Below are 24957 nucleotides of genomic sequence, written 5' to 3' on the forward strand. Positions count from 1 at the left end.
ATAATAGTGCATTCCTTTAACACCCTATAATGAAAATGGGTTCAAGAAAACAACAAGAGAAAACAAAAATCAAAACAAACGAAGAACGCAGAAACTGGAAATACAATCGTTGTAAAAAATAGTTTTCAAACTTTTGTCTTTGTCAACTTTTTATGCGCGTAGACATGCGCACAAGTCCGAAAAAGAAACGAGGAAGTGCAGAGCTATTTCCGTACGAAAACTACACATTGCTACGCTACGGAAGCTTTCAATTCGATGGCTGCGCGAGCCGAGTTGAAGGGAATGTGTGTCAGTATATAACTAGTAACAGATAAAAGTGACTAATGTAACTCCTTATATGTGTCACTACGCTGATAGACGCTGTTTGATTGCGGAAGGTATCAGGAATACTCGAAAATTACAGTCTTTACAAAATCATGGCGAGTATGGAAGATCCATACAGCTGGAGTGTGGACGATGTCAGCGACTGGCTTCGGCGGGTAAGAACCTCACTAGCTGCCCGGGACTTTCCCGTCCATGAAATACCGCGATGCGGTGTAGCAGGTTGTCAATCATGTGATAACTAGCTTAGCCAGTTACTTAAATACGTCGAGTAGATGAAGACAAGTGCAGTTTTTTGGACGTGCTTTGCTGCTTGACGTGCATGAACTTCTCGGGTAGAAGGAATTAGAATGCAGTCATAGTGCATGCCACTTTGTAGAAAGATAGGTCAACTGAGCAACTGGGACTAAAATCAGGGAAAGGCACAGTGTAAATACACTCTTGTGACATGATTCTGTGAATTACTTTAGTCGGCCCTTTAGTCTAGGCTTATTTCAAGGTCCAGTGGAAGGGGATATGGCCACTCAAGGCCGAAGTAAAGATGTTGAATTTGAATCCTTCATTGGCGTTATTGCCATTGGCGTTGACCTTTACGGATATTGGTGCTTACCATTTAGACCTCTTTTTCTTCATGAACATCATTAAATTAAAATTTAAATACGGTGATACTCATGTATAACCCGTTGAGGATGGGCTGATCTTGCTACAACACGCATTTCCCATTTGTATATAGACCATTGCCCGAGTATACTTGGGACTCGTCCTCAACGGGTTAAAACAAGAGCTTGTAAGAAAAAGAGGAAGTTTAATTGGCATATAAAGATTATCTCCACGTTAGGAATGTTAGTTTATCACTAACTACAAAATCAACATCATATTAAAGTGGTAACAGTAGTGTTGCAGATCACATTATATCGATGGTCATTGTTATATGTGGAAATAAGAAATTATCAGCCAGGGCATCAGTGCTGAAAGATGGCTGATGTAAACACCATTCATGGATGTTTGATTGTAAATAAGAAAGACAATAAAAAGGTTGCAAATTTAAGAGCAAAGAGGGATAAACATTGCAAGATAATATCCATTCTTTAACAGCATGTGCTGAAATATTGTTCATTCATGATAATGATAATAATCATCGAATACAAAAATACGCTTCACAAATATATAGATATTTTATGTTTATTTCTGACAATTTCACAATAGAAGTGTGCGATTGTTGATCTGCTCAGCAGATCTTGTTATCATCAGGCGGGTCAAATGCAGGATGCTGTAAAAGGTCATCCAATGCAGAATATTTTCTCACATGCTTTGTATTTTCATTTGATTAGTAGTGATAATGTTTGTTTGTTTATTTTTCTGGGCTTAATTATTTTATGTTTGTGATAGGAAGATAACAAGAAATAGCATGAAAACATTATTGTATTCTACAGTGATCTCCTTTTAAATTTCTTTTAACCTTTTGTCCTCAGGGGTGATTTTTACCCTCCCCCCTTTTTCGGTTGCAAATCATGCAAATCCCATTCACACACACACACACACACACACACATACACACACACTGCTACTGTCAAGTGAGAAATATTCACGGCATGAAATTGTCATAAATTTGGGCCGACAGCCTTTTTTGCAGCATGGAATTTTCACAAATTGCCAGTAGCATCCAATGCATTGTCCTGTAGATAAGAGCTTTCATGTGCATTTTGATTTCGCGAATATTGGCCCTTGCGAAATTTGAGAAATTCATACGCGATATGTACACAATGTAAGCCTACATGCAAACATTTCTGTTCTTAAAAGTATGCATGTTTCATATTGCGTTCTTGTACATTTTGATCATGTCGTTTGTGTCGGTGATGGGTTCTGCACATCTACTGATTGGATCAAAATACTTGTGTAACACAAATTTAAAGAGGCACACAACAAAATCAATTTCATTAATCATGCACTGCAATGAGTCAGGTGGTTGGACAATGCAGGTAAATGCACTATGAGCAGTCTCATATATATATCTGACACGTCTATATAATTATTCATTCCTTGGAGTTTGCACCCTGTCAGTCACTGATAGAAACTGTGACTCCTGTGTACTCACAGTATTTGCTTTGCTTGTTGTTATTTTAGCTTGTTCTGTTTGTCAGTTTGTTTGTCATGATCCTGACCGAGGCAGAGAGTACAAAGTCTGCCGCCATGGGGTGTACTCTCGAACAGCTGAAATTCAAAGTTGTACCGATTCCAAAATGGCAACTGTGTTTGTCATCAGGAGATAGCCAGGCTTTGTCAGTGGTTGCACAGGAACTAGAGAGACTCAATGAGTGTGCTGTTTGCCAGTATGCCATACATCATAATTTAGTATATTTTTCATTGGCTTTTGTCTCAAAGCTTTCTTTTCAAAGCTGACATACAAATTCTGCCACTGCTACTAAAATTTGTGCAAACTACTACAAACTATAAAGCATCTACAAACTATTACTTCTCATCGTATACCATTTATTTGTTGCATTTTGCGCGATAAGAAACTAATGCAAATCTTTAAACATGCATATTTTCTTGCTTTTAGGTTTAACACTATTAAAATTATGTTTAAATTCCATGGAATTAAAAAGATGCAAAATTCATCTCCAGCTGAGCGTGAGAAGTTACTTCAGCAAATTTCTGCTATTACACTAATATTGCTTGTAAAGCACAAATCACTATCACATTAAAAGTTCCTGTTACAACGCACTTTTGAGAGCATAAAAGTATGAATGATATCAGAGATAATAAAATGTGCCTGTTACATTCATTAGCTCTGATGACAACAGGCTCATTGAGTCAATTGGTTTGCCATATACAGTAAGGCACTTGTTTAGATTTAGTTGACACTACTGTTAGTACTTATAGCTTTCCACAGGGTTAATAAGTTTCTCATCATTATACGATCGTAATTTTTATTGCATGCCTCATCTTGCGGGATGCTGGAGCCATAATGTTTTGTACTGTCGTTGTCTGTCTGTTTATCTGTCTGCATGTTGGAAATCTCGTTAACAAGGTGTGATAAAAACCTTGTGGGTTTTTATGATACTAGTTTGGCTCATAGATTTGCTTTGATATCTTAATGGGAGAATTACCGGTATGACTTCATCACTTATGGTGCAACATGAAGTGATTATGAGCAACTAACTGTTTCAACAAAAAGTACGAGCCTTTAGAATTCAGTGACTACCTTTTCTTAAACTGCTGATTTGGCTAAAACTTGACTGATTTGATTGTGTGACTTCATTACTCTTTATGTAGATTATTATCAATGTAAACATGGAGTGGTGTTTCCCTTTAAAGCTGTACAGTGTAGTGGCACCTTTTTGCAGGATCTTCCACTCTCAATCACTTTTAAACTTGATAATGTATTGCATCAGAATAGTAATGGATTGCATTATTAACACCTATATCACATACAGTTTAATCATAAAAATATCTATACCACATTCAGCTTTGACTGTCATATTTAGAATGAAATCAGACAAAAGACTCGTGATGGTAAAAAGATTATATGTGTCCAGACATAAAATAAGAAAATTGTGGTATTTTAAAGTTTTACATATTTTTGTGAAATGCTAATATTGGTCACAACCACATATTTACCATATTGGCCAGCGAAAAGGCCACAATGGTGGATTAAAGCACCATCCCAACTTTGATGATGAAAAAGAGAAAGAAAAATTCTTAGGGAATTTTGTTCAGAAAGAAATTTCATTATTTTCTAGATGTTATTTTTGATGACAAACTTTGTTGTTTCTACATAAATCCTCATGTTTCCTAACAATAATTTATGTTTGTTTTATCTTCACTTTTTTCCCCAGTTGATGCAAGCTGTGTGTCAGGATTTTGAATATATTTCTGTGTGTAGGGCTCTAATGTGAAGAATGACTGAGCGTGTGTGCACTCACACACACTATTCAATAGTCCAGTACCGGTGTGTCTTCATTCTTACACACTGCAATAGTCAATAGCCAAGTATTTGCGGGAGACAGTGCTATTGTGTGATGTGTGCAGGATTGCAATTACCGCTATGGCTATGCACAACGCAACTTACAATCTGACTGTGTTTTCTTTTTCAGACTTTCTTTTCCAAATTATGAAAAAGAAAAACATGTTGTCACTATTACAGAACATAACATTGCCTGTAAGATTAATGAATTCAGTGGTTGATATTGCGTTGCTCATTGGCATATATGGTTCTGTACATGATTATGTGTGATGATAGTTAGGCTGGTGATTCTCTGCATTGGAAAGACAACAATTTGCTTTTGTTGGCGTATAGGCTCACCCCGACATTACTGCTTTATTTCTGTAAAAAATAGTATGGCGGTATTGCTGGCGAATACGGTATGCAAAGGATAAATAAGTCCACCTTCATATGCATAAGGATTGAGAGAATGCAGCTGTATCAGTAAAACACATCAGTGAAAGTTTTAGGAAAATTGGATAATCCATTTAAAAGTTATGAATTTTTGAAGTTTCAATGCTGCCATCGCTGGATGAGAAGACTACAACATACTACAGCTTGTGATGTCACATGCATAGAACGAAATAAGGAAACTATGAAGAAAATTCAACATATTTTCCCTTTTCTCGCATGATGATAGAGCACTTGACTTGCCTCTTTCAGAAGGCAGAGGGAATAATATTACCCTTAACATATACCAGTAGCGAGTCAAGTACTTTTTTCAAAAAATGAAATTTTGTCGAATTTTCTTTATATTTTCCTTATATCGTTCTATGCGTGTGAGCAGACACAGTTTTATAGTATAGTAGGTCTTCTCATCCAGCAGTGACCGTGCAGAAAATTCAAATATTCATAACTTTTGAACTGATTGTCTGATTTTCCTCAAACTTTCACTGATGTGTTCTACTGATACAGAGACTCCAACCCAAAGCACCTTCTGATCTGGAGATTCTCCCGCCCGAAACCTCTAGCAAACGGGAGACTCCAAGTTGATGTGTGCGAAGCGCGAAGTTCCTAGAGTTCTAGATGTTCTCTGGTGCTGTCTAAGGCTTATTTTTCAAACATACGATAGAAATAAGTAAGAAATCCTTTCCACCTGGAGACACAGAGCCAGGGCGGGAGAAATTAAATCTCAAGCGGGAGAATAGGAGATTTTGCAAAAATGGGCTTTCGGCGGGAGATCTCCCGTCAAAAACAGGGGAGTTGGAGTCTCTGCTGATATTGCTGCATTCTCTCAATCCTTATGTATACTGTATATATGAAAGTGGATTTGTCCTTCAAACTGTGAGGTGATGATGTCATCACCTCACAGTTTTCCTTTTGACCTATTCTCATGGCCAGACATCTGGGTACTTAGGATGTGTTTAAATGCTCAATTTGCGAAGGCAGAATCAGCGTTTTGAAACGTTGATTCAAAATGCTGATTCAAAACGCCGTTCACGGGAGCACTGTTTATGCTCACTTTCTTCGAGCCTTGGAAAGAGCATTTGCAATTGCTTCGCTGACCTCAGCAGAGGCAGGTCAAATTGAGGTGCGCGCTACGATCGGTGGCCTGGCCTGGGAGAGCAGCTGGGAAAGAAATGCGTATGCACAGTACATGGGAAAACTGCACAGGCCAGGGTAGCTGGCTGACCGGGTGCGCGCTTTTTCACGTGAACCGGAAAGGCGTTTAGATGACGTCACTCTAAACGCGTTTAGAAATGCTGTTGCGTTTATGCTTCCCCGTCAAACGTGATTAGTCAGAAACGCCGATCGTAAACGCACCTTTTTGTGCGTTTTGGATCGGCGTTTTGAATCAGCGTTTCTGTCGAAGTGAGCATGAACGCAACGGCGTTTTGCACTAATCACGTTTCAAAACGCTGATTCTGGCCCGAAAAGGGGAAGCATAAACACAGCCTTAGTGGCTGCTAGAGTGAAAACAAGCCCACAATTGGTATTTTGTGAGACAAAATTATCTGCTTTTCTTCCATGATTGGCCTTGAAATTCCATAAAACTGTCAGATATGGTACATCTTAACATTACTGATAGCCACAAGAAATGTCATCGACAAATTTTGTAAAAGAATGGTAGATTGAGGATTTTGAATACAAATGCCATGTCGCCTGTATCAATTAGATTCGTGCGCTGCATGCTTGCACGCATGCACTGCATAATACCGGAAGTGACATATCCCATCATGAGACTACACAAGTCTCTACTTGATTTCTTCTTCAAAATATACTCTGACAATGACAAAATACTTTAGCATTTGCAGCAACTTATAGTTCAAGTGTAACAATCTAACAATAATGAGCTTCTAGGGCTGAGTGGTTATAGTTTCTATAAAATTGTTGAGGAAAGCATTATTTGTAATATCTTTTATATGCACATACAGTGTATGTACACACTACTTGTGGAGGAGCTATGAGGGATACATTGTGACCACATCCGATTGGCATAGTGTGTGTGGTTTAAACCAGTGTTAGGTTAACACATGGGAAACCATGAAAGTTTATAACTCTTTCATTTTATGACGGATTTCGATGGAACTTGTACCACTACCAGTCTGTCATTTGATTTTACTCTACAGAGTGGAATTGCACTTTGAACTGAGACTGAGGGAATTTACACTGAGACCCTTGAAATAGAAAGAATTTTCATAATGCCAAATTAAAATCTGAATTAATGCCAGCCTTGAGAAAACAAATTATCCAGGATATACTGACTTCCTGCACAAAGGACAGTTTTGATTTCATAGTACACACTTAAGAAAATCTGAATGGGTATTTTGAGAGTGGGTCTTTCAGTAAATTTATTGGCAGCACTGCAGAGATTTTATGTGCAGGATACATATCTCTGTAAAACTAGAGAAACACTCTGAGAGCACAGACCTCTGCCAAGCGCCTCATTTCCACTACTGATCTTGTCCTGCAAGTGAGATCAATGATTTTTACTCATTGATGCCGAAAATTGCCTGATTTTACAATCTAAGCCTTTTGTTATGTCATCAACTTCCAGCTGTGTGGTGCCTCGCTCGTGCAAAGCACACACTTCAGTGCACGTAACCTCAGAAATGCGCAGCTTGAACTTCCGAGTTCATTGACTCTACCTGCCAAAACATCAAAAATCCTTCATAACATCCATAAAAATTCCCGGATCATTACCAAAATTTAATCATCTATTCCTTGTGTCATTCTCAATCTGTCATGTATCTGAGTTTTTTGCAAAATCTGTTCACAACTCCTTGAGTTATTTTGCACACAAACAAACAAATGCCAATGGAAACATAACCTCCTCCCTTGGCAGAGGTTAAAAAGGTATTAAAAGAAAAGGCATCTATGTAAATCATCTGGAGACTTGTGAAGCCATGACCTTTTGACCTCACCTAATTTGCATAGTTGCTGCTGATATTACTCTTTCATGAAAACATGTGATATTGTGACATTCCATCATGCTCTATATTCAGGGCTGATTTTAATGAAAGCCTATAGAGCTACCATTTTGTTTGTTAGATATCACTTCACTGAAAGTCAACTTGAATGTAGTTCAGAGTGGCAGTTTATCCCACACTTACATCATGATTAATCCCTTGCATGTTTTGAGTGCTGATTGACACAGAAAACCCCATAGCATTGTACACACTGTACAAAGTCCCTGGCACAAAAAGGGTTAAAACAGACTACTACCTACTGTCATCATTTATGACCCTGCATCACAAAACGAACAGAATGTCGCCAGACATGAAATTTTAGTTAAGAGCATATTCTGAAAGAGCAGACTTTAAGCTTTAAAATTATGTACTCAAATCGAATAGACTCTCCTAACCTATGTAGAGATATTGGAAAGAAAGCACACACTCAGGAAAAGCGTGAACTGAGAAAAGAGGCTCTGAAGTACAGTGTCTATTCAAGCGCTTAATCTTTACCAAGCCTTGCTGGCTGTGCAATGAATGGGGGGAAAAAAAGCAGGATATAAACCACCGGAGTAACAACAATGAAGGGATTATCAGATGAAACTGAAATTAAGCATGCCTTATTAACACATTCTGTCCATAATTAATTCCAACTTTCAAAGCAGTAGCATTATCCTTTCAAAAGTTATTAGAGTTGAAAGTGAGGAGCATGTAGAAGGTTTTTAAGAAATGAAAAGGGGACTCTAAAGACACACTTAATCACACTATTCTACCAAAAAATGTTCGAGATAAACTGCGAAAAAAAAAAACCCATACCTTCCTGCCCGTTTCATGACGCCAAAGTTTTGCACAATGTAGAAGAAGACTTGCTCTTTCAGAAAATATGAAAAAGTCAAGATCGGCTAGGTTGACCCATTTCAGCTATTTTCAGATGTCACACAAAATCAGTGTGTGCGACTTTTTGTTTGTTTTGTGATGCATGGTCACATTTGAGAAAAAAAAGAAGGAAGAAGCAAAATCTGTTGATTCTCGTGAGTGGACACAAGAAAGAAATCACTACCGGTAACTGTTGCGATCCCTGTCATACAAGTATCACTTCATCTTATTTTTTTCTTTTTTTCATAGCGAAAATCCTTGCAATAGTTAACCTTATAAAGTGTGCGTGAATGGCACCTTTATTTAAAAAACAGAGTGTTTAATTCCCAGGATGCAATTTGTCACCCCAAGGTCTGGTGATTGTTTATAATAGGCATGTACAGAGTGGAGATTGAAAGTACTTTGCTTGCAGCTGAGTGTTTTTTTTTTTTTTTTTGCCATGTGTGAATGATAGCAAATAAAATTAATTTTTAATAGCAGTAAGGTCCAAAAACCAATTACTCTTGTGTGTGAATGGGACCGATAATTGATTATTAAGATACCAATTGGATTTCATTAGATTCGCTCATCAGCTTCCTAACTTGGGTAATTGCCTGCTAGGTTGACAATCACACTACAAGTGTTATGTTGTTACACTTGAATAGCATCAAATTTGTGAAAGTGTTTTCACAGTTGTTTGGAATAAAAAAAAACTGATGAAATACATCTTTTGGGTTACAGAGAGCACAGCTTGTTGTCATGTGAATCAAAGAAGAAAACGTGTTAATGAAGAAAGTTGGAATTGCTTGGATTTTGATTTACAATCTTGCTATTTTTCTGAAATAGTTGTTCCAAGCATGTTCTTCATTAGTACCGCATTATATGGATGTATTGTTTTTATCATTATCATTGCTATTATTGAGTTGAATTTATGTTATTTCTATTATTCTTTTGTTTTATTCATTTCAATATATCAATATGGTAAAAAAAACCACTATCAGCCTCAGGACTGTTTTTCAGAGAGTCAGTATACCAAAGTATCCGTTTATATGCAGCATGCAACACACATGATATGGTACAAAGATACAATGTTCCCAACAAGAGATAGAACATTATTATTGTCATTATAAGTATTTTTATGTCATTATCATTCTTGTCTCTTTCTGCAATTTATTCAGTGTTCAATAGAAATTCACTGAATTTTGAATAACTGAGTAGGGATGTTAAGTGATCCCCTTTTCTCTTGACCTACATATAGGCCAGTGACATTATATACATGTATACCTGAGTGGGTTGTCCAACCTCCAGTTAGTAATAATGATATTGTGCTGCATGTATGACCATGGGGGTCATTCTCCATATATCTGACTTGCATTGCACCCGCATAAAAAAAAAAGTGTTTAAAGGGTCTGTTTTTAGATATTCTTTAATCATTGACGTTTTCTTGAAAAAGAGTTTTTTGTTTTTTTGTTTTTTTTTCTTTATGTCACCATTTAGGGGTCTATTAAACAAAATAAAAAAATAAATTGTCATTTGCTACCACATGAAGTGTTATGGAATGTCATACACTAATGACACGTGCTTAACTTAATTCCCTTGCCGGTTTAAAGCATAGACAGCATTCAATTAGTAAAAATGACAATAAGGGTAATTTGTACTTCATGAAAATACAGTAATGAAATATGCCTTGTAATTGGGTTGTGAATTTGGTACTGTAACAAAATACACCATATAGGGTCTGTGTCCTTCCTGATGAATCCATTTTTGGGGTACAAATTTGATGTACCGTATACACCATTTTGGGTTCATTTCTTAGGTGTTTGGACGCGACTCGGTATCGTGTTTGTCTAAGAGTGATCACCCCGTACATAGGAATAGGAGAAGAACTCTTCCCCTTTATAGTGTTGCAAACAATGCGTGAAGCACGATTTGTGCAAATCATCCATTTAATACATTGCCATTGCATTTGAATGTCGCATGAGAAATGGGCGGTGTTAAGAGGAATTTGCGAACAATGGCAGCATCGTGCATCTCATGAACATTAAACAGCAAAGCACGATTTTTGTGGCGACTACTTAAGTTAAGTGTGCCTTCGTGTTTTTGTAACGCCTTCATTGTGTGTCCATTGTCTTCGATCTATGTATAACTGTATGGTGTATTGTGATGATCATGATGATAAAAAGAAACAAAGGACAATATCCAGGTATGCCGGAAAAATTATTGATTCCAAGAAAAAAAAAATTTTGCATGGCAGGTAGAATTTATATATTGTTGAAAGTATCCACTGGCTCAATCATGATGATTTGAAGTCAAATTTGTTGGCCCCCCCCCCCCCCCCCATTATTTTGGTATTATATTTCGTAGAATGACTGCCTGGTAGGTTGAGAGTCTTTAATGAGATACAAATTGTACATGTACCTGTCCTTATAATGTTGAAGGTATCATAAAGTTATGGTAGTTTATTATATTTTCAACATCTTTTCATTGAAATAGTATATGTATATGACTGATATGTTGTTAGGCATGAACTTTCTTGTAAAATCATGGAAATCAGTAAAAAACAAAAGATCATAGTTCACATCAAAGTTGCCACATATCTTACAGGAATGGATCATTGAGAATAATGCTAAGTATATATTGAATTTGATGAAATATTTCATTGTCCACAAACAAAGCTGTGGAAGTATACTTTCCTTTAGTGTTACATACAAGAAATACAAATAATTATCAGAAGAACAAAATATGCATAGCATGCTACAGGGTACATCTGACAAACAGGTCTTTTACTACAATTGTCACAGAAAATCAAAAACAGTTTTTTCATGGTACCCATAATGTATATTACTTGCGTGTTGCCTGAGATCTTGACTGTAATGTAAAGTCAACAGCAACACAGTGCAGGCTGCATAGGTTTGAATTAAACGTACTGTATGTGAGAAAATCCTGCCGTATAATCTATTTGTGACGTTGCCAGGTAATAAGAGGCTTTGACGTATTCATTATGGTTATTTTGTGATAACCTTGGGGTCCCAACAGTGAAGCAAGTGATGGGACTCATTGAATTGCATACAGTGCCAACCTGAAACACAGCTAACACACAAACAAGCAAACAAACAACCAAATTCATCGTGGACAATTGTTAAATATGACATCATTCTTACTCTAAATTGAGCATTTATGGAGGGTATTAACAGAGGGGGAATAGCAGAGATGCCCACCAATATGATTTTATAGAATTTAGTTCAAAAGCATAGTGAATACATTACAGTGACTTTTCAGCGTATGAAAAAAAATGAAGCCAATATAAACCCCAGAAAACTGCAGAAAATTGCAGCAGCATAAAAGATATACTACTAAATTCCTGCATTAACAGGGGTCGCACTTAACTTTTTTTAAAACTAGCCAGGCGGACTACTTAGAATCAATTTTGACACTGAAGCAATATTTTGGCTAGCCAGACGGACTAGTTACTTCAGAATTTTATGATTTTTAGCTAGTCCGACATGATTTTGGGTGGCCAATGGCCAGCGGACCATCGCCAATTTCGAACCCTGCGCAACCCCTACAAGAACATTGAACAACGAGCCTAAATGGGCGGGAAATATGCAGATGCTTTATGATTTTCTCATCAATATTGATAAAGGAGCAACATTCTACTTGCCCGTTCTTACCAGGGAAATATTTTTTCTGATATTTTACTGGCCCAAGGCCAATGGGTTAGTGGTGGTGTCAAGATTTCTTGAAAATCTGATTTTCCTCTCCGTTCTTACCCCCCCCCCCCAAAAAAAAAGAAGAAGAAGAAAATCTGATTTTTTAAGGATATTCCATGTGTGTGTGAGTGTGCTTTTGTTTTGTTTTGTTTTGTTTTGTTTTGTTTTGTTTTGTTTTGTTTTGTTTTTTCATGTCAAAGGAGTTGGCATCTCTGGAATCGTGCAATTTGTAACCTGAGTATTGATATCTGGATTTTGTACTTTGTGTAGAGCTTTTAAGTAAAAAGTTCCTATGAATGAAATATAAGAAAATTATGAAATGAAATACTGGGAGAGTCAAGCTATTTCAGGAATAACATTCAAATTTGAGGCTAATGCTACAAATGTACAAACTATCCGTTTGATTTTTTTATCACAAATGAGAGACATGTAAATACAGCCAGGAAACACAAAAACGGAAACAAAGAAGAGGAAAAAGAAAGAAACTCACCTAGGCCAACAGTTCACGGTGCTGGCAGGATATTGAGGTCAAAGCCAACCTATTGTTTGAAAGTCATGGACGGTCTTCTCTGAGTAATTTAAGATTAAATGGATAGAGCTGTAGCCTTCAGCTGTGTGCATTGTGAAGCATACACTTTCTGTACAGCAAAGATAGTTTTATTGAGATAATTGCTTTGTGTGTTTATATCTGTTCTTTATCTGTTTCGCTTTTCATTCAGCTCTAGATATATATATCTACAAACTATACAAATCAATGCAGATGGTAGAAATGCATATAGAGAGGAGATATCTTGTTAAGTCTATGTGACCCGCTACAACAAAAGGATCCAAAAGTCGGGGGAGGATAGTTTTCTGAAAATGACATGACATTATTCCTTTACCCTTCCTCTTTAATTTCATATATAAAACAACTCATAAAAGTGCTTGGATGTGGAGATATGGATGATGTTATTAGCACATTTCAAGTGGTTTTGGAAATCAGCGTTTCGAGAAATCCACCTTCAAAGTTTTCCTTCTGACGCTGTTATGATCAAGGGGAGGCAAGACAGTTTCCACCTCTTGACAATAGAAGGTATGCTCCTGGCAACCTCTGCGATGCTCATTCAAGCTTAGCGCCTGCGGTCTACACACTACCAATCATTAACCAGGATGCCATGCACAGACCAATGAGATTGCTCCCTCATTGCCAGGGGCAGTGTCTGTATGCGGCACTAAATCCAAATCTTCGGACATGTTCCTGTTCTGTTGAAAGTTGGAAAATCATGGCCCAGAAAAATGCAAATTTCTTGGCTTTCCTTTGGCCATTTAGCTTCAAAATTTTGGCAGATGATAGACAAAGCATTTGACTACAAGATTATGCCAAATGCAGAAATTTGATGGTTTTGACCGATTTTGATGATCTGACTTCGAACTTGATTTCCTCAGCTCAGCCTTCAGCGACTTTTGGATCCTTTTGTTGTGGTGGGTCACATTTTATGATGTGGGAAAAGGATGAGCCCAGATTTAGGTGATTGATTAATTCTGGCCTAGGGAACTGCACATTTCAGAATCACTATTTCACATGCTCTGCTGGCTGGTGCGATGATAAGAAAATGGAAAGAAAGAGAAAAAGAAGAAGGAGGAGAAAGAGTAGAATAGAGAGGAATGCACATCATGCATTCCTTTTGTGTGAAAGGGTACATTTCTCAACTCACTTCTGGTGCAGAATTAAGGTTTCCAAACAACTTTCAGGGAGTTTTTGGCAGTTGATTCATTCAAAACGCAAAGCTGTTTTGATTACGGGGTTGGAAATGTGTCTCTAAAATGTAGTAAAAAGTGTGATCACACACTGTGTTTGAGCCAGAAATGCATTTCTATATAGAGTTGATAAACGCAGTCATTTTGAAATTAATGCATTTCCAGCTTGGACCTCCCATACCAACCACTGCCAACTACACATTCCTGCTTCTTGGGTCAAACTGTGCAAAGGAGTTGCGCAGTGACAAGGCCTCCTAGGGTGTGTTTATGCTCAATTTGCGAAGGCAGAATCAGCATTTTGAAGTGCTGATTCAAAACGCTGATTCAAAACGCCGTTCACGGGAGCACTGTTTATGCTCACTTTCTTCGAGCCTTGGAAAGAGCGTTTGCGATTGCTTCGCTGACCTCAGCAGAGGCAGGTCAACTTGGGGCGCGCGCTGCGATCGGTGGCCTGGCCTGGGAGAGCAGCTGGGAAAGACTTGCGTTCACAGTACATGGTAAAACTGACCCAGCCAGGGTAGCTGGCTGGCCGGGCGCGCGCTTTTTCACGTGAACCGGAAAGGCGTTTGGATGACATCACTCTAAACGCGTTTAGAAATGCTGTTGTGTTTATGCTTCCCCGTCAAACGTGATTAGTCAGAAACGCCGATCGTAAACGCACCTTTAAGTGCGTTTTGGATCGGCGTTTTGAATCAGCATTTCTATCAAAGTGAGCATGAACGCAGCAGCGTTTTGTACTAATCACGTTTCAAAACACTGATGCTGGCCCGAAAAGGGGAAGCATAAACACGGCCCCAGTCAACTCACGACAGAGTTGATAAATGCAACAACTCGAGAAACGTGATCTTTGATAGTGGGTATTGAAACATGTTTCAAATGTGGGGAAGATGATAAATGCAGCCTTGGTTTGAATTAGTGGAGACTGTGCTTTCAGTGGTTCTCTTTTATGAGGTAGTTCAGAGTATTGTGTTATAGATGGAAAATCCATTAGATGCATTAACTTCAGTTTAAAACATCATTAAAGTAGCAAGGGTTATCCTCTTGATGATCAGATTTCTTCCTTTCGATGCCTAGAGCCAGTTACTCTATTGATGTTCATAACCTTCAGTAACACAATTAGCCGGAAATTGCCTATGCCCAAGCCGAAGACAATAAAGAGCTGGAGAAAGATAGTTTCTCTCAAGCTCAGTTATACTGTTAAGTTGCTTGTCATGCAGTGTAGTGGAAAAAAAAAAGGGCTAGAGGTACCGGTATTTAGAACCATGATGTAACAGTCACTTAAAGGACAAGTCCACCTTCATATACATGTAGATTGAGTGAATGAAGCCATATCAGTAGAATACATCAATGAAAGTTTGGGGAAAATCGGACAATCCGTTCAAAAGTTATGAATTTTTAAGTTCTAAAATTTCTGCGCAGTCACTGCTGGATGAGTAGACTACTACAGTGTATGACGTCACATGCGTAGAACTATATAAAAGAAATGAGAGAATTTCACAATATTGTATTTTTTGAAAAAAGTGCACATTTCCTCAACTTGCCACCGACATATGTTAAGGGTAATATAATTTCCCCCTACCTTCTGAAAGAGGCAAGTCAAATGTGCTTTCATTATGTGAGAAAAGTAAAAATATGTTGAATTTTCTTTATGTTTTCTTAATATTGTTCTACACATATGACATCATAAAGCTGAAGTAGTCTTCTCATCCAGCAGTGACTGAGCAGAAACTTCAAAAATTAATATCTTTTGATCGGATTGTCTGATTTTCCTCAAATTCTCACTGATGTGTTCAATAAATATTGCTGCATATTTTATTTAATCCTTTCATCTGTGAAGGTGAATTTGTCCTTTGATAGGTAGCTGCCATTTAATCAGGACTGGGGGGAAGAAGGCACATGTATGGGACAACATCAGGGACACCATCACGGCAACATTTCAAAGGCATATCAATTTTGCTGCTTTACCAAGACAAGACAGTGGTTAATTTGGGCAAATTTTTGATCAGATATTCTTATGAAATGAAATTTATGACATTTGTATATATATGCAAGGGAAGAAATGAAATTAATGCACTATGTAATTTATGTAGCCATGACATATTTTTGAATCATTTGGTAGTCATATAGACTACATGTTTGAAGGATATTCATCAGTAGCTCAGGACATTTTTACATGACAAAGCATGATCTAGTCCACCAAAACTTGTAGGGTCCATCAAAATTCACCTTCAAGTAACTGATAGAAAAAGTACTTGTGGATGAATATGGAATCTGCTCTTGTCAATTATAATCATAATATACAAGAGTGTGCCAGTTACAGTTTTGATGCACACATGTCTTGACTTATAATGTATCAAACTTTTCAAAGAATTCAAATAACTCAATAATGTCTTGTGTCTTTCTTAGGATCGGGACAGTTGCTTGATTATGGACAGAGGTTTTACTCCAGGGTCGTCACAATTAAAGGACAGGTTCACTTTAATAAGCATGTAGATTGAGAGACTGCAGCTATATAGTAGAACACATTGATGAAAGTTTGAGGAAAATGGGACAATCCATTCAGAAGTTGTGAATTTTTGAAGTTTCAGTGCCGCCATCACTGGATGAGAAGACTACTGCAGCTTGTGGTGTTGCATGCACAGAACAATAAAAGGAAAATATGAAGAAAATTCAACATATGTACACTTTTTTGCATTAGAACAGAATGCTTTTTTGTTTTGTTTTTAGAATAATATTACCCATAATATGCATTTGTAACAAGTCAAAGGAATGTATACCTTTTCCACAAAAAAAAAAAATTTGTGGAATTCTGTTTATATTTCTCATCACACGAAAGAAAGATTTTGCACTTGCTGCCAATCAAATTTGAATTTATTGGTATTTAAGAAAAAACATACCCATTAACAGAAAAGCTTTTGAAAGGGGATTTATTGCCCCATTGTCAGAATTGACAATCGTGATTAGTGATTTTCAAGAGTACTTTGAAACCTGTGCAGTGTATAACAGCCTGTGTGGGTTTCGTTCACTGGCTAACTTCGGACATTCAAAAGACATGGTAGTGTAGGGATTCGTGAAATGGAAAGGCTAGCCTGATTTTGGTATATATTAGAGAATCCCCGTAACAAATTGTATACATATTCACTGATGGGCAATTCGATTCTGTCAGGGATGCTTTAGTTGTGGTTTTCTGATGTACCCCAGTGGGCAGCGAATGAATGAAGGTCAGTTCAATCAGGTCAGCCTTCTAGTCTCTCCACATGCTACTGGGTCTTTAAGTCATGACAGGAACCTACACTGGATCCTGTACTGAGTCAGAGAGGAGTTTCGAATCACTTTGAGATTGGGTTTTAGAGGAGCCATTAAGAATCTGGAGCAAAGATGCATTTATGTACAACTATGAAAGCTTATTCTCTGTGATATCTCATATAAGCATTTTTTAATCATTTTTTCAAAAAGTTAAGACCTGATTATCCGTCTCAACAAAAGCTGTACCATGCTAGTAAGTGTGGCTGACAATGACCTGAGAAAGGTGATTGTAAAATGGTAGCCATGAATCAACTGCCAAGTGCCAGTCAAGCTGTATATTGTTACTGTTGATGTATTAACCTGTTGAGGACGGATTGATTTTGCTACAACACGCATTTCCCATAGCCACCTGTCCAAGTATACTATAAAAGAATATATTTTCACGACATGAAATTTTCGCGAATTGGAGCCGACGGCCTTTTTTGCGGCATGAAATTTTCGCGAGTTGCCTCTGACATTCAATGCGTATAGTGTAGACAAGAACTTTAATGTGCATTTTAATTTTGTGAATCTTGCTCTCGCGAAATTCACGAAATTAAAATGCATGCGAACATTCCTCGTTGTACAGTACTCAGGACTCTTCCTCAATGGGTTTAAGAAGTATAGCTATGGGATCGATTCTCAGTATCGCGCTGTATCAGCGTGATATTTCTGTGTTCAATTGAATGCCTTTGTAAGAACTTACAATTCTTTATAATTTTTCATGCATGATACACCCATCACTGCACAAATCTGACCTGGTGTCCCGTTTCATGAAAGTCTCATGAAAGACATTTTATGCATAAGACACTCTTGCAAGAGACTACATGAAATGGATTTTTCTTCTCCTCTTGAAAGTCTCTCATAGCTACATACACGTATGAGCAATCTGGGCCAATTCTGAGACTGAGATTTATGTTAAGACTTTCGAGTGATGACATCATGAAACGGACCCCTGTATTGACATCTTAAATGATGTCATTGGTATGTTACCTCATGATTACAGTGCGAATGCTAACCATAGATTGTCAGGCAGAAGTTGCTAGCAAACAGCGCGATACCCTGCGGCTGGTTGATGCTCGTCGCAAGAGGAAGTTTCTCTCAACAATTACAATCTGGAGTGCAAGTGTAGTTTTTTTTTTTCCCGTTAAGGAAGTCCTAGTGATCCCTGTCTCATAACTAAAGCTCTCTGTGCTGTAGTAAGCTTTGCTTGTGGTTAATAGTGGTTGCTGTCACATGTGCATGCACGCAACCCTCACATACAGTGAAAGAGATTTGTGGCTCCCATTTTATGTAGGCCCATTCACACTAAGAATTAATGGTGTTTGCATTGTGTGACAGTGTGTCTGAACAGGACATAGGGTTATTTATGCTTACCAGGTATTTTTTTTTTTTTGGGGGGGGGTGGGGCATTGTAAGGCTTATGAAATGCGTTTTGTTCAAAATGTGGTCGAGTCCCAACTCATTTTGATATGAGTGCTGTTTCAATGTGCTGATTCAAAATGCACAAAAAGTGGGTTTACGATCGGCAATTCTCCCATAATGCAGTTCTTAGGGAAGCCTATAAGCAAAATCACATATAAAGATGTTTATTGTGAGGTAATCTCAACCCTAGTCCAGTGCACACTAAATGCGGGCATCCAGTCAGCTGGCCCTTTTGAATATTGCACAATGTGCTTTCTAGCTCCCGCTTTCTTGCTTTATTGGTACTGTTTGTAGACCATGAACAGTTTGCTACCAAAGGGGTTTATCATCTTTCAAAAGTTGTCCACAACTTCAATGTATGTTGTATCAATTTGTTACTCGATAGAGATAGAGGTCTTTTGATACTGAGAAACATCAGTGGTTCTAATCATATGGATGACAAGCTATTGACCTTGCTCCCTGCTTGGGCAGAGGCAGAAGTGTTAAGAAGAGCTGAACGGAATGTCAAGGAATAAACCGATATTTGAATGTTTGGCCAGAAAGCTTGAAACAACTTATAACACGTCAAGAAGGAGCAACACGTCAAGAAGGTGATCTCATTGATTTAAACTTTGGGATCATGTCAGATTGATATGACCTCCAAAATTCGATGTTGGAGGATTGTTAAATCATCCTAGTATTGACTGCTTAGAGCCAGACACAAAGTTTACCCAATAACAATACACCAACACTTTCTTATACTTTTGCTTGTAAGCATATCCATGATGTTTTATTCTTGTAAATATGGCAAAATGTTGATAAGAAAATGATAGAAATAGTACAGATGATAATGATTCATCTTACTATATTAATAATCGTGAATATGATTGTTATTACTATGATAATCATAATTATTGATGATAGTAGTTGTACTAATCATTATCAATGTTTTCAAAGTTCACACAAAGTTTTGCAGGGATCTTGGGATCGAAATTAAGAGGCAAGAGTCAACCTCAAAAAGCAGCAATAATAACAAGAAAGAATGAGTTGCATACAAGGGAATCTCATGGTAATAATGAAGGTGTTAGCCTGGTCTCAATGTCACCCAGTTCCTCTTCCTCAGTGGGGAAAAACATAACAGCTAGGATACCAGAAGCGTATTAAACTCCATGAACTAATTTGAAAAGGGTTAATGCGCCATTGGTTCTCAGTTGATGACATACCACATAGTTACCGTCATTTGACAGGCTCGTTAATGAAATCCTTCTAGCACGACAAGTGTTTTCTGCTGATAAATATTAACTGATCAGCTCCTAGAACCACATTTCTGTGATTTCATGCTGCAACTTTGCAAACTTTTTTCAACATTCTTTGGTAGTATTTCAGAGGGTAGATAAAAAAAAATCACATTTTCTTCATATTGAGCTTTATTTCAGTCATGTGTCATTGATTTGTTATGGTTGCTGAAATTTTATATAGCCTCAAAATGTTTCACTTTTATGTGACTGAACTCTGAATCAGCAACACATTTTAGAATCTGGTCAAAATTCATGTTTCTATGTGACAGCTGTAAATGTGACAAATAAGAATTTTTCTGTTCTGATTTTGGGCAGATTAAATGAATTTCAACCCATTCTATCTACTTAATCTTTCTTCAGAATATGTTGAAATGCAATAAATTTAGATTTGCCAATTCAGTGACAGGATGATAGTTTTTGTAGGGAATGACCCAAGGATTCAATGGGCTGTAAATTTAAAGATTCAAAAATGCAACTTTTAATTCAATTTCAGGCTACTAATATAACATCCAACTCTTCCAGTCTGTGTATGGCTGTTGACTTGGTTTTAAAGGCATTGCTTACTATTGGAAGCAGAGATTTAAAAAATTATCACATTTGATGCACATGTGTAGGTCAGTTGTATCACAAAACATCCTACCATATAAAAATTTTGCAATATAACCTACAATATAAGAAGATATCACTATTTCTCTCAATAAACCATAACTGTAGATGGTTTAATTAGAAACAATTTTATCATAACTATTGTTCACATTTTGTATATTAGACAATAATTAACGCTGATTATAATGATTAAATTTTTTACATTGATTATTTCTATCCCTGACTCACATTCTAGAACTATTTTGAAGCACTAAAGCTAGGTTTTTGTTTCATCTGCAAATGGTAAATAATGCCATTAAAGTATACACTTACTCAATGGAAGGAAATGGTTATAAATCTAGTGCAGAACATGATACATACTACACTGTATGGTTACAATGCATTCTGTTATTCAGTGTGTGATGCTGTTTGTCCATAAAGTATTGATAATACACACTATATTAGAAATACTAAACATATTACATACAAAGCCCCAAAGACAATAGATAAAACACATTTTTTTCTTGTCTTTGTTTTTAATGGCCTTGGTACTACTTGTACCAACATTGTATGTGATATGTTCCGCCAAATCGAATAGTGGTATCGAATTGCAATTGAATAGTGCCTAGCGATGTATCTAGTTAAAGTGGTATACGAATTCAGTGCTGCTCAAAGCAGACTGTGTTTATGTCATTTACTGCTGTCAGTTTCATCAACGAGTTCGTCGGAGGTTTTCACCGACAAATTTGCTATCAGCCAATCAGACCAAGGATTTCATTAGCTTTTAACAGTTGTCAGTGTAAATCCTTGCGTCTGATTGGCTGATAGCAAATTTGTCGGTGAAAACCTCCGACGAACTCGTTGATGAAACGCCCCCCTGATATGATTTAGTCTCCTCCACTGTCACATAAAATGTGATGTATTAGTTATTGAATGCACAGTGTGTGCACATGTAATAGTGTATCATTTGTGCTGGAAAGTGACATACTTTGTAATAAATGTGTCACCTTATGAATAAATATGGATGTAAATTTTGAGCAGGATACATAAATTTATTCCTATCCTTCACTCATACAAGGATCTCTAAGTGATGTACCTATCACAAACTCTTCCTTTAGCTCTCTTAAAGGAAACTGAAGCCCAAATGTGATAAATGTGGATTAAGTTAAAGCAGCAATATTAGTAGAACACATATCTGTGAAAGTTTGAGGAAATTGGACAGTCAATTCAAAAGTTATGAATTTTCAAGTTTTGGTGCCGTTATCACGAATAGGGAGGCTACAACACATTATGATGTCATTATAGACAACAATATAAAGAAAATTCAACATATTTTCACTTTACTACCATGATGAAAGAGCACTTGACTATACCTTCTCAGAAAGTAGGGGGATAATATTACCCATAACGTATGTCAGTAACAAGTTGATGGAATGTGTACTTTTAATAAACAATGAGATTTTATTGAAGTCCCCTTATATTTTCCTTATGATAGTGAAGTCATGAAATGTAGCGGTCTTCTTGTCCAGCAATGACAGTGCCAAAACTTTTGAATCAATTGTCCGATTTTCCTCAAACTTTCACTGATGTGTTCTACTGATATTACCACTTTCACTCGATCCAAATTCATATTTGGGCTTCGGTTTCCTTAAACGCTGTGGCATTTTTCCGGGGATGGTGTCTTTGTGTAGCTTGTCCACCTCAAGAAATGTCCCTGGTTTCATTTTCACATGAGCTTCAGGCTTTGCAGCCATCAATATGAGAGACACTGTAACACGTAGGCTTGAAAATATTGTCATTAGATTTCGTCATTTTAAGCACTAAATGTGACTCTTCTAACAAATACATTGTACCGTTATCATTTTTTTTTCAAGTGACTGTAAAAAGGCGTTGTACATGAATAGTTTCCGCATTTAACAGTGCTCTTGTTAAAAATTGTATTTGTATAGCTTTAGCAAGGTAAATCACCTGGTCAGAAGTGACCACCTTGTTGCATAATTTATTAACGATAAAATGGTTTGACCTCATCATGTTATCTTGCTCCTTGTTTCCACTCAGTTCCTTTCTGCCCTGCTCAAAAGGGGGAAATGAAATAAGGTTCACAATTCCAGAGGTTCATTAGCGCACACCTTCTTTCCATTTTCAGATTAATGAACCTTTGGAATGACAAACATTATTTCTTTTTAGAAATGCCAGATAATGAACCTTCAGAATAACAAACTCATTCCATTTTTGGATTAACAAACCTTTGGAAAAACAAATGGTCTTTATTCAGAATAATGAACCTTTATTAATTTCAGAGTAACTGAACTTTCAGAATAACTAACCTCATTTTATTTTTGGACCAAAGAACCTTCAGAACAGTGAACTTGATTTAGTTTTTTTTTTAAATAAGAAATTTCAGATTAATGAACTTTTTGAATAATGAACCATATCCAATTATCCTATTATGAAAAATTTAAGATTTGTGTTAGTTCATTCCTGAGACACTGGAGAATGGTTTGGTACAAACTGTCCTCACAGTGGTATGACTTGAATTTGCTATATCTATTTCAGGACTAAATTTTGTGAAGATAAGTAACTGAAGAAAGAAAAGAATACCATGTTGATGTTCATTGGTCCTTTGTATGTGTGGGGCGGGGCTAGACAGTTTGAACGTGAGTGGGATGAATATTCCACTGATGCTGTGCACAACATATGGATTTAACATTTCTCAGACTGCTATTGATCTGATATCTGATATCACACTTTTCCGTTGCTATCTAGGCAGTATTTACTTTTTGTCACCATTGCAAAGTGTGCATTATTTCTATTCAGTCATTCATACATTGTATTAAACTTTATGATTTGTATTTCTTACAAATTGTTCAGAGTATGATTTATAACAGGTATACTTTGTATTTGTATTTCCTTATGTTGGATGGAAATAAAGCACAATTGAATTGAATTGAAATGAATCTGTCTCAATAGACCTCTGTTTCAGAAAATTCAATCGTATATTTCTATGAGACGGCAAACTCTGGCACGATGCAAAGCCTAGGGCATGTATACAAGCAGACCAGATATCAATGAGAGAAAAAAGAATAAAAACTGGCTGTGTTAAGGTGCTATTTCCGTGTTTGGTATTATTTGGTGAGTCCAAAGTCTACATTGCCCTGTAGAACCCCAAAAGAAGTGGAGCCATATTATGGCAACTATGAATCCTGCTCTTACAAAAATCTTACAAAAATATCGACGTTTGTTGTCTTTGGCCCCAATTGTAGGTTTGTGCATGTATAAGTGGTGATACATTGCATTGAATGCTAGAAATATACAGACATTGCCCCACATGTAAATTGAGACGATGTGACAGCTATGTTTGCTTGTTTGTATATCTTGTTTTCATTTACGCTTTACGAGATTTATTGATGTTGGAATATCATGTGGTCTTCCCAGTGTTGCATTAAATAGAAACATTATATCATACGAACAAGGAACAATTCTGCCAAGAGTATAAGGCATCTAGTGCCAGGTTACACACAAATGTAAAGTATCTTTCTGATTAAAGTGAAATTATCTCTGTGAAAACAAACCATATAAAAAATGTTGTGAATGATTGCAGTGAATGCAATGGTTCATATTTTAAATATGAAGTTTATGAACCAAACATCTAAAGATCCTATGAAAAACTGACATTTTTATGTTCTATGTAAGCTCCTAGCTTGAATTCAGGTGCATGGGACCATCTAGTAGAGGTTGGTAGCTTGATTGTCGGGTTATATGAATTGTGAAGCAAATATAATCCAGATGAAACCTACTCTGTTCCAAGAGAAACCAGTGTACCAACAAATTGATTTGTGGCACTTATTTCCTAGTTCTCTAGTGCTGTGCACAAGAAATGGGACAATTGTTTGAATCATACATACTGTAAAATATTCTACTTTTGCAGCATGAAATTTTCGCAAATGGGAGCCGACAGCCTTGTTGGCTGCATATTAAATGTTTGCGAATTGCCTGTAACATTCAATGCATAATAGTGTAGACAAGATCTTTAGCGTGCATTTTAATTTCGTGAAACTCGGCTCTTGCAAAATTCACGAAATTAAAATGCACACAAACATTCCTCATTTTATAGTAGCTAAGGATATCCATCTATGCAAAATGAATTAACTCTTTTACTGCCACTAATAATCTGTTTGATGTGTACAACAACAGGAGCATTCATGACATGGTGTACATAAAAGGGTTACATTCAGAGACGAACTGCATTAAATGTGATGACAAGGTTTTGGAGCTCCGAGGCCAGTCATGTGAACACTGACTGCATCATGCCAGAAGTGTGCGGTTATGCAGGAAATAATTTCCCTGGTATCGCATTACAATTTGCTCTGCATTTTTCATTCCAC

The 24957-nt window shown here is 37.0% G+C and overlaps 1 protein-coding gene across 1 annotated transcript in view; it reads left to right on the top strand.

Moving 5' to 3' along the window:
* Positions 1-250: 250 nt before the first annotated feature.
* Positions 251-24957, top strand: part of LOC139739914 (uncharacterized) — a 189102-nt gene continuing 164395 nt past the window's right edge. Inside the window, exon 1 of the mRNA XM_071650514.1 lies at positions 251-479. Within this exon, the coding sequence (XP_071506615.1) occupies positions 417-479 (63 nt within the window). The 5' untranslated portion in view covers positions 251-416. The remainder of the gene's footprint in view (positions 480-24957) is intronic.

This window comes from Diadema antillarum, unplaced genomic scaffold, assembly GCF_040938485.1.
Source record: "Diadema antillarum isolate AM-2024a unplaced genomic scaffold, OU_Dant_1.0 seq00000821_RagTag, whole genome shotgun sequence".
NCBI classification, from domain to species: domain Eukaryota; kingdom Metazoa; phylum Echinodermata; class Echinoidea; order Diadematoida; family Diadematidae; genus Diadema; species Diadema antillarum.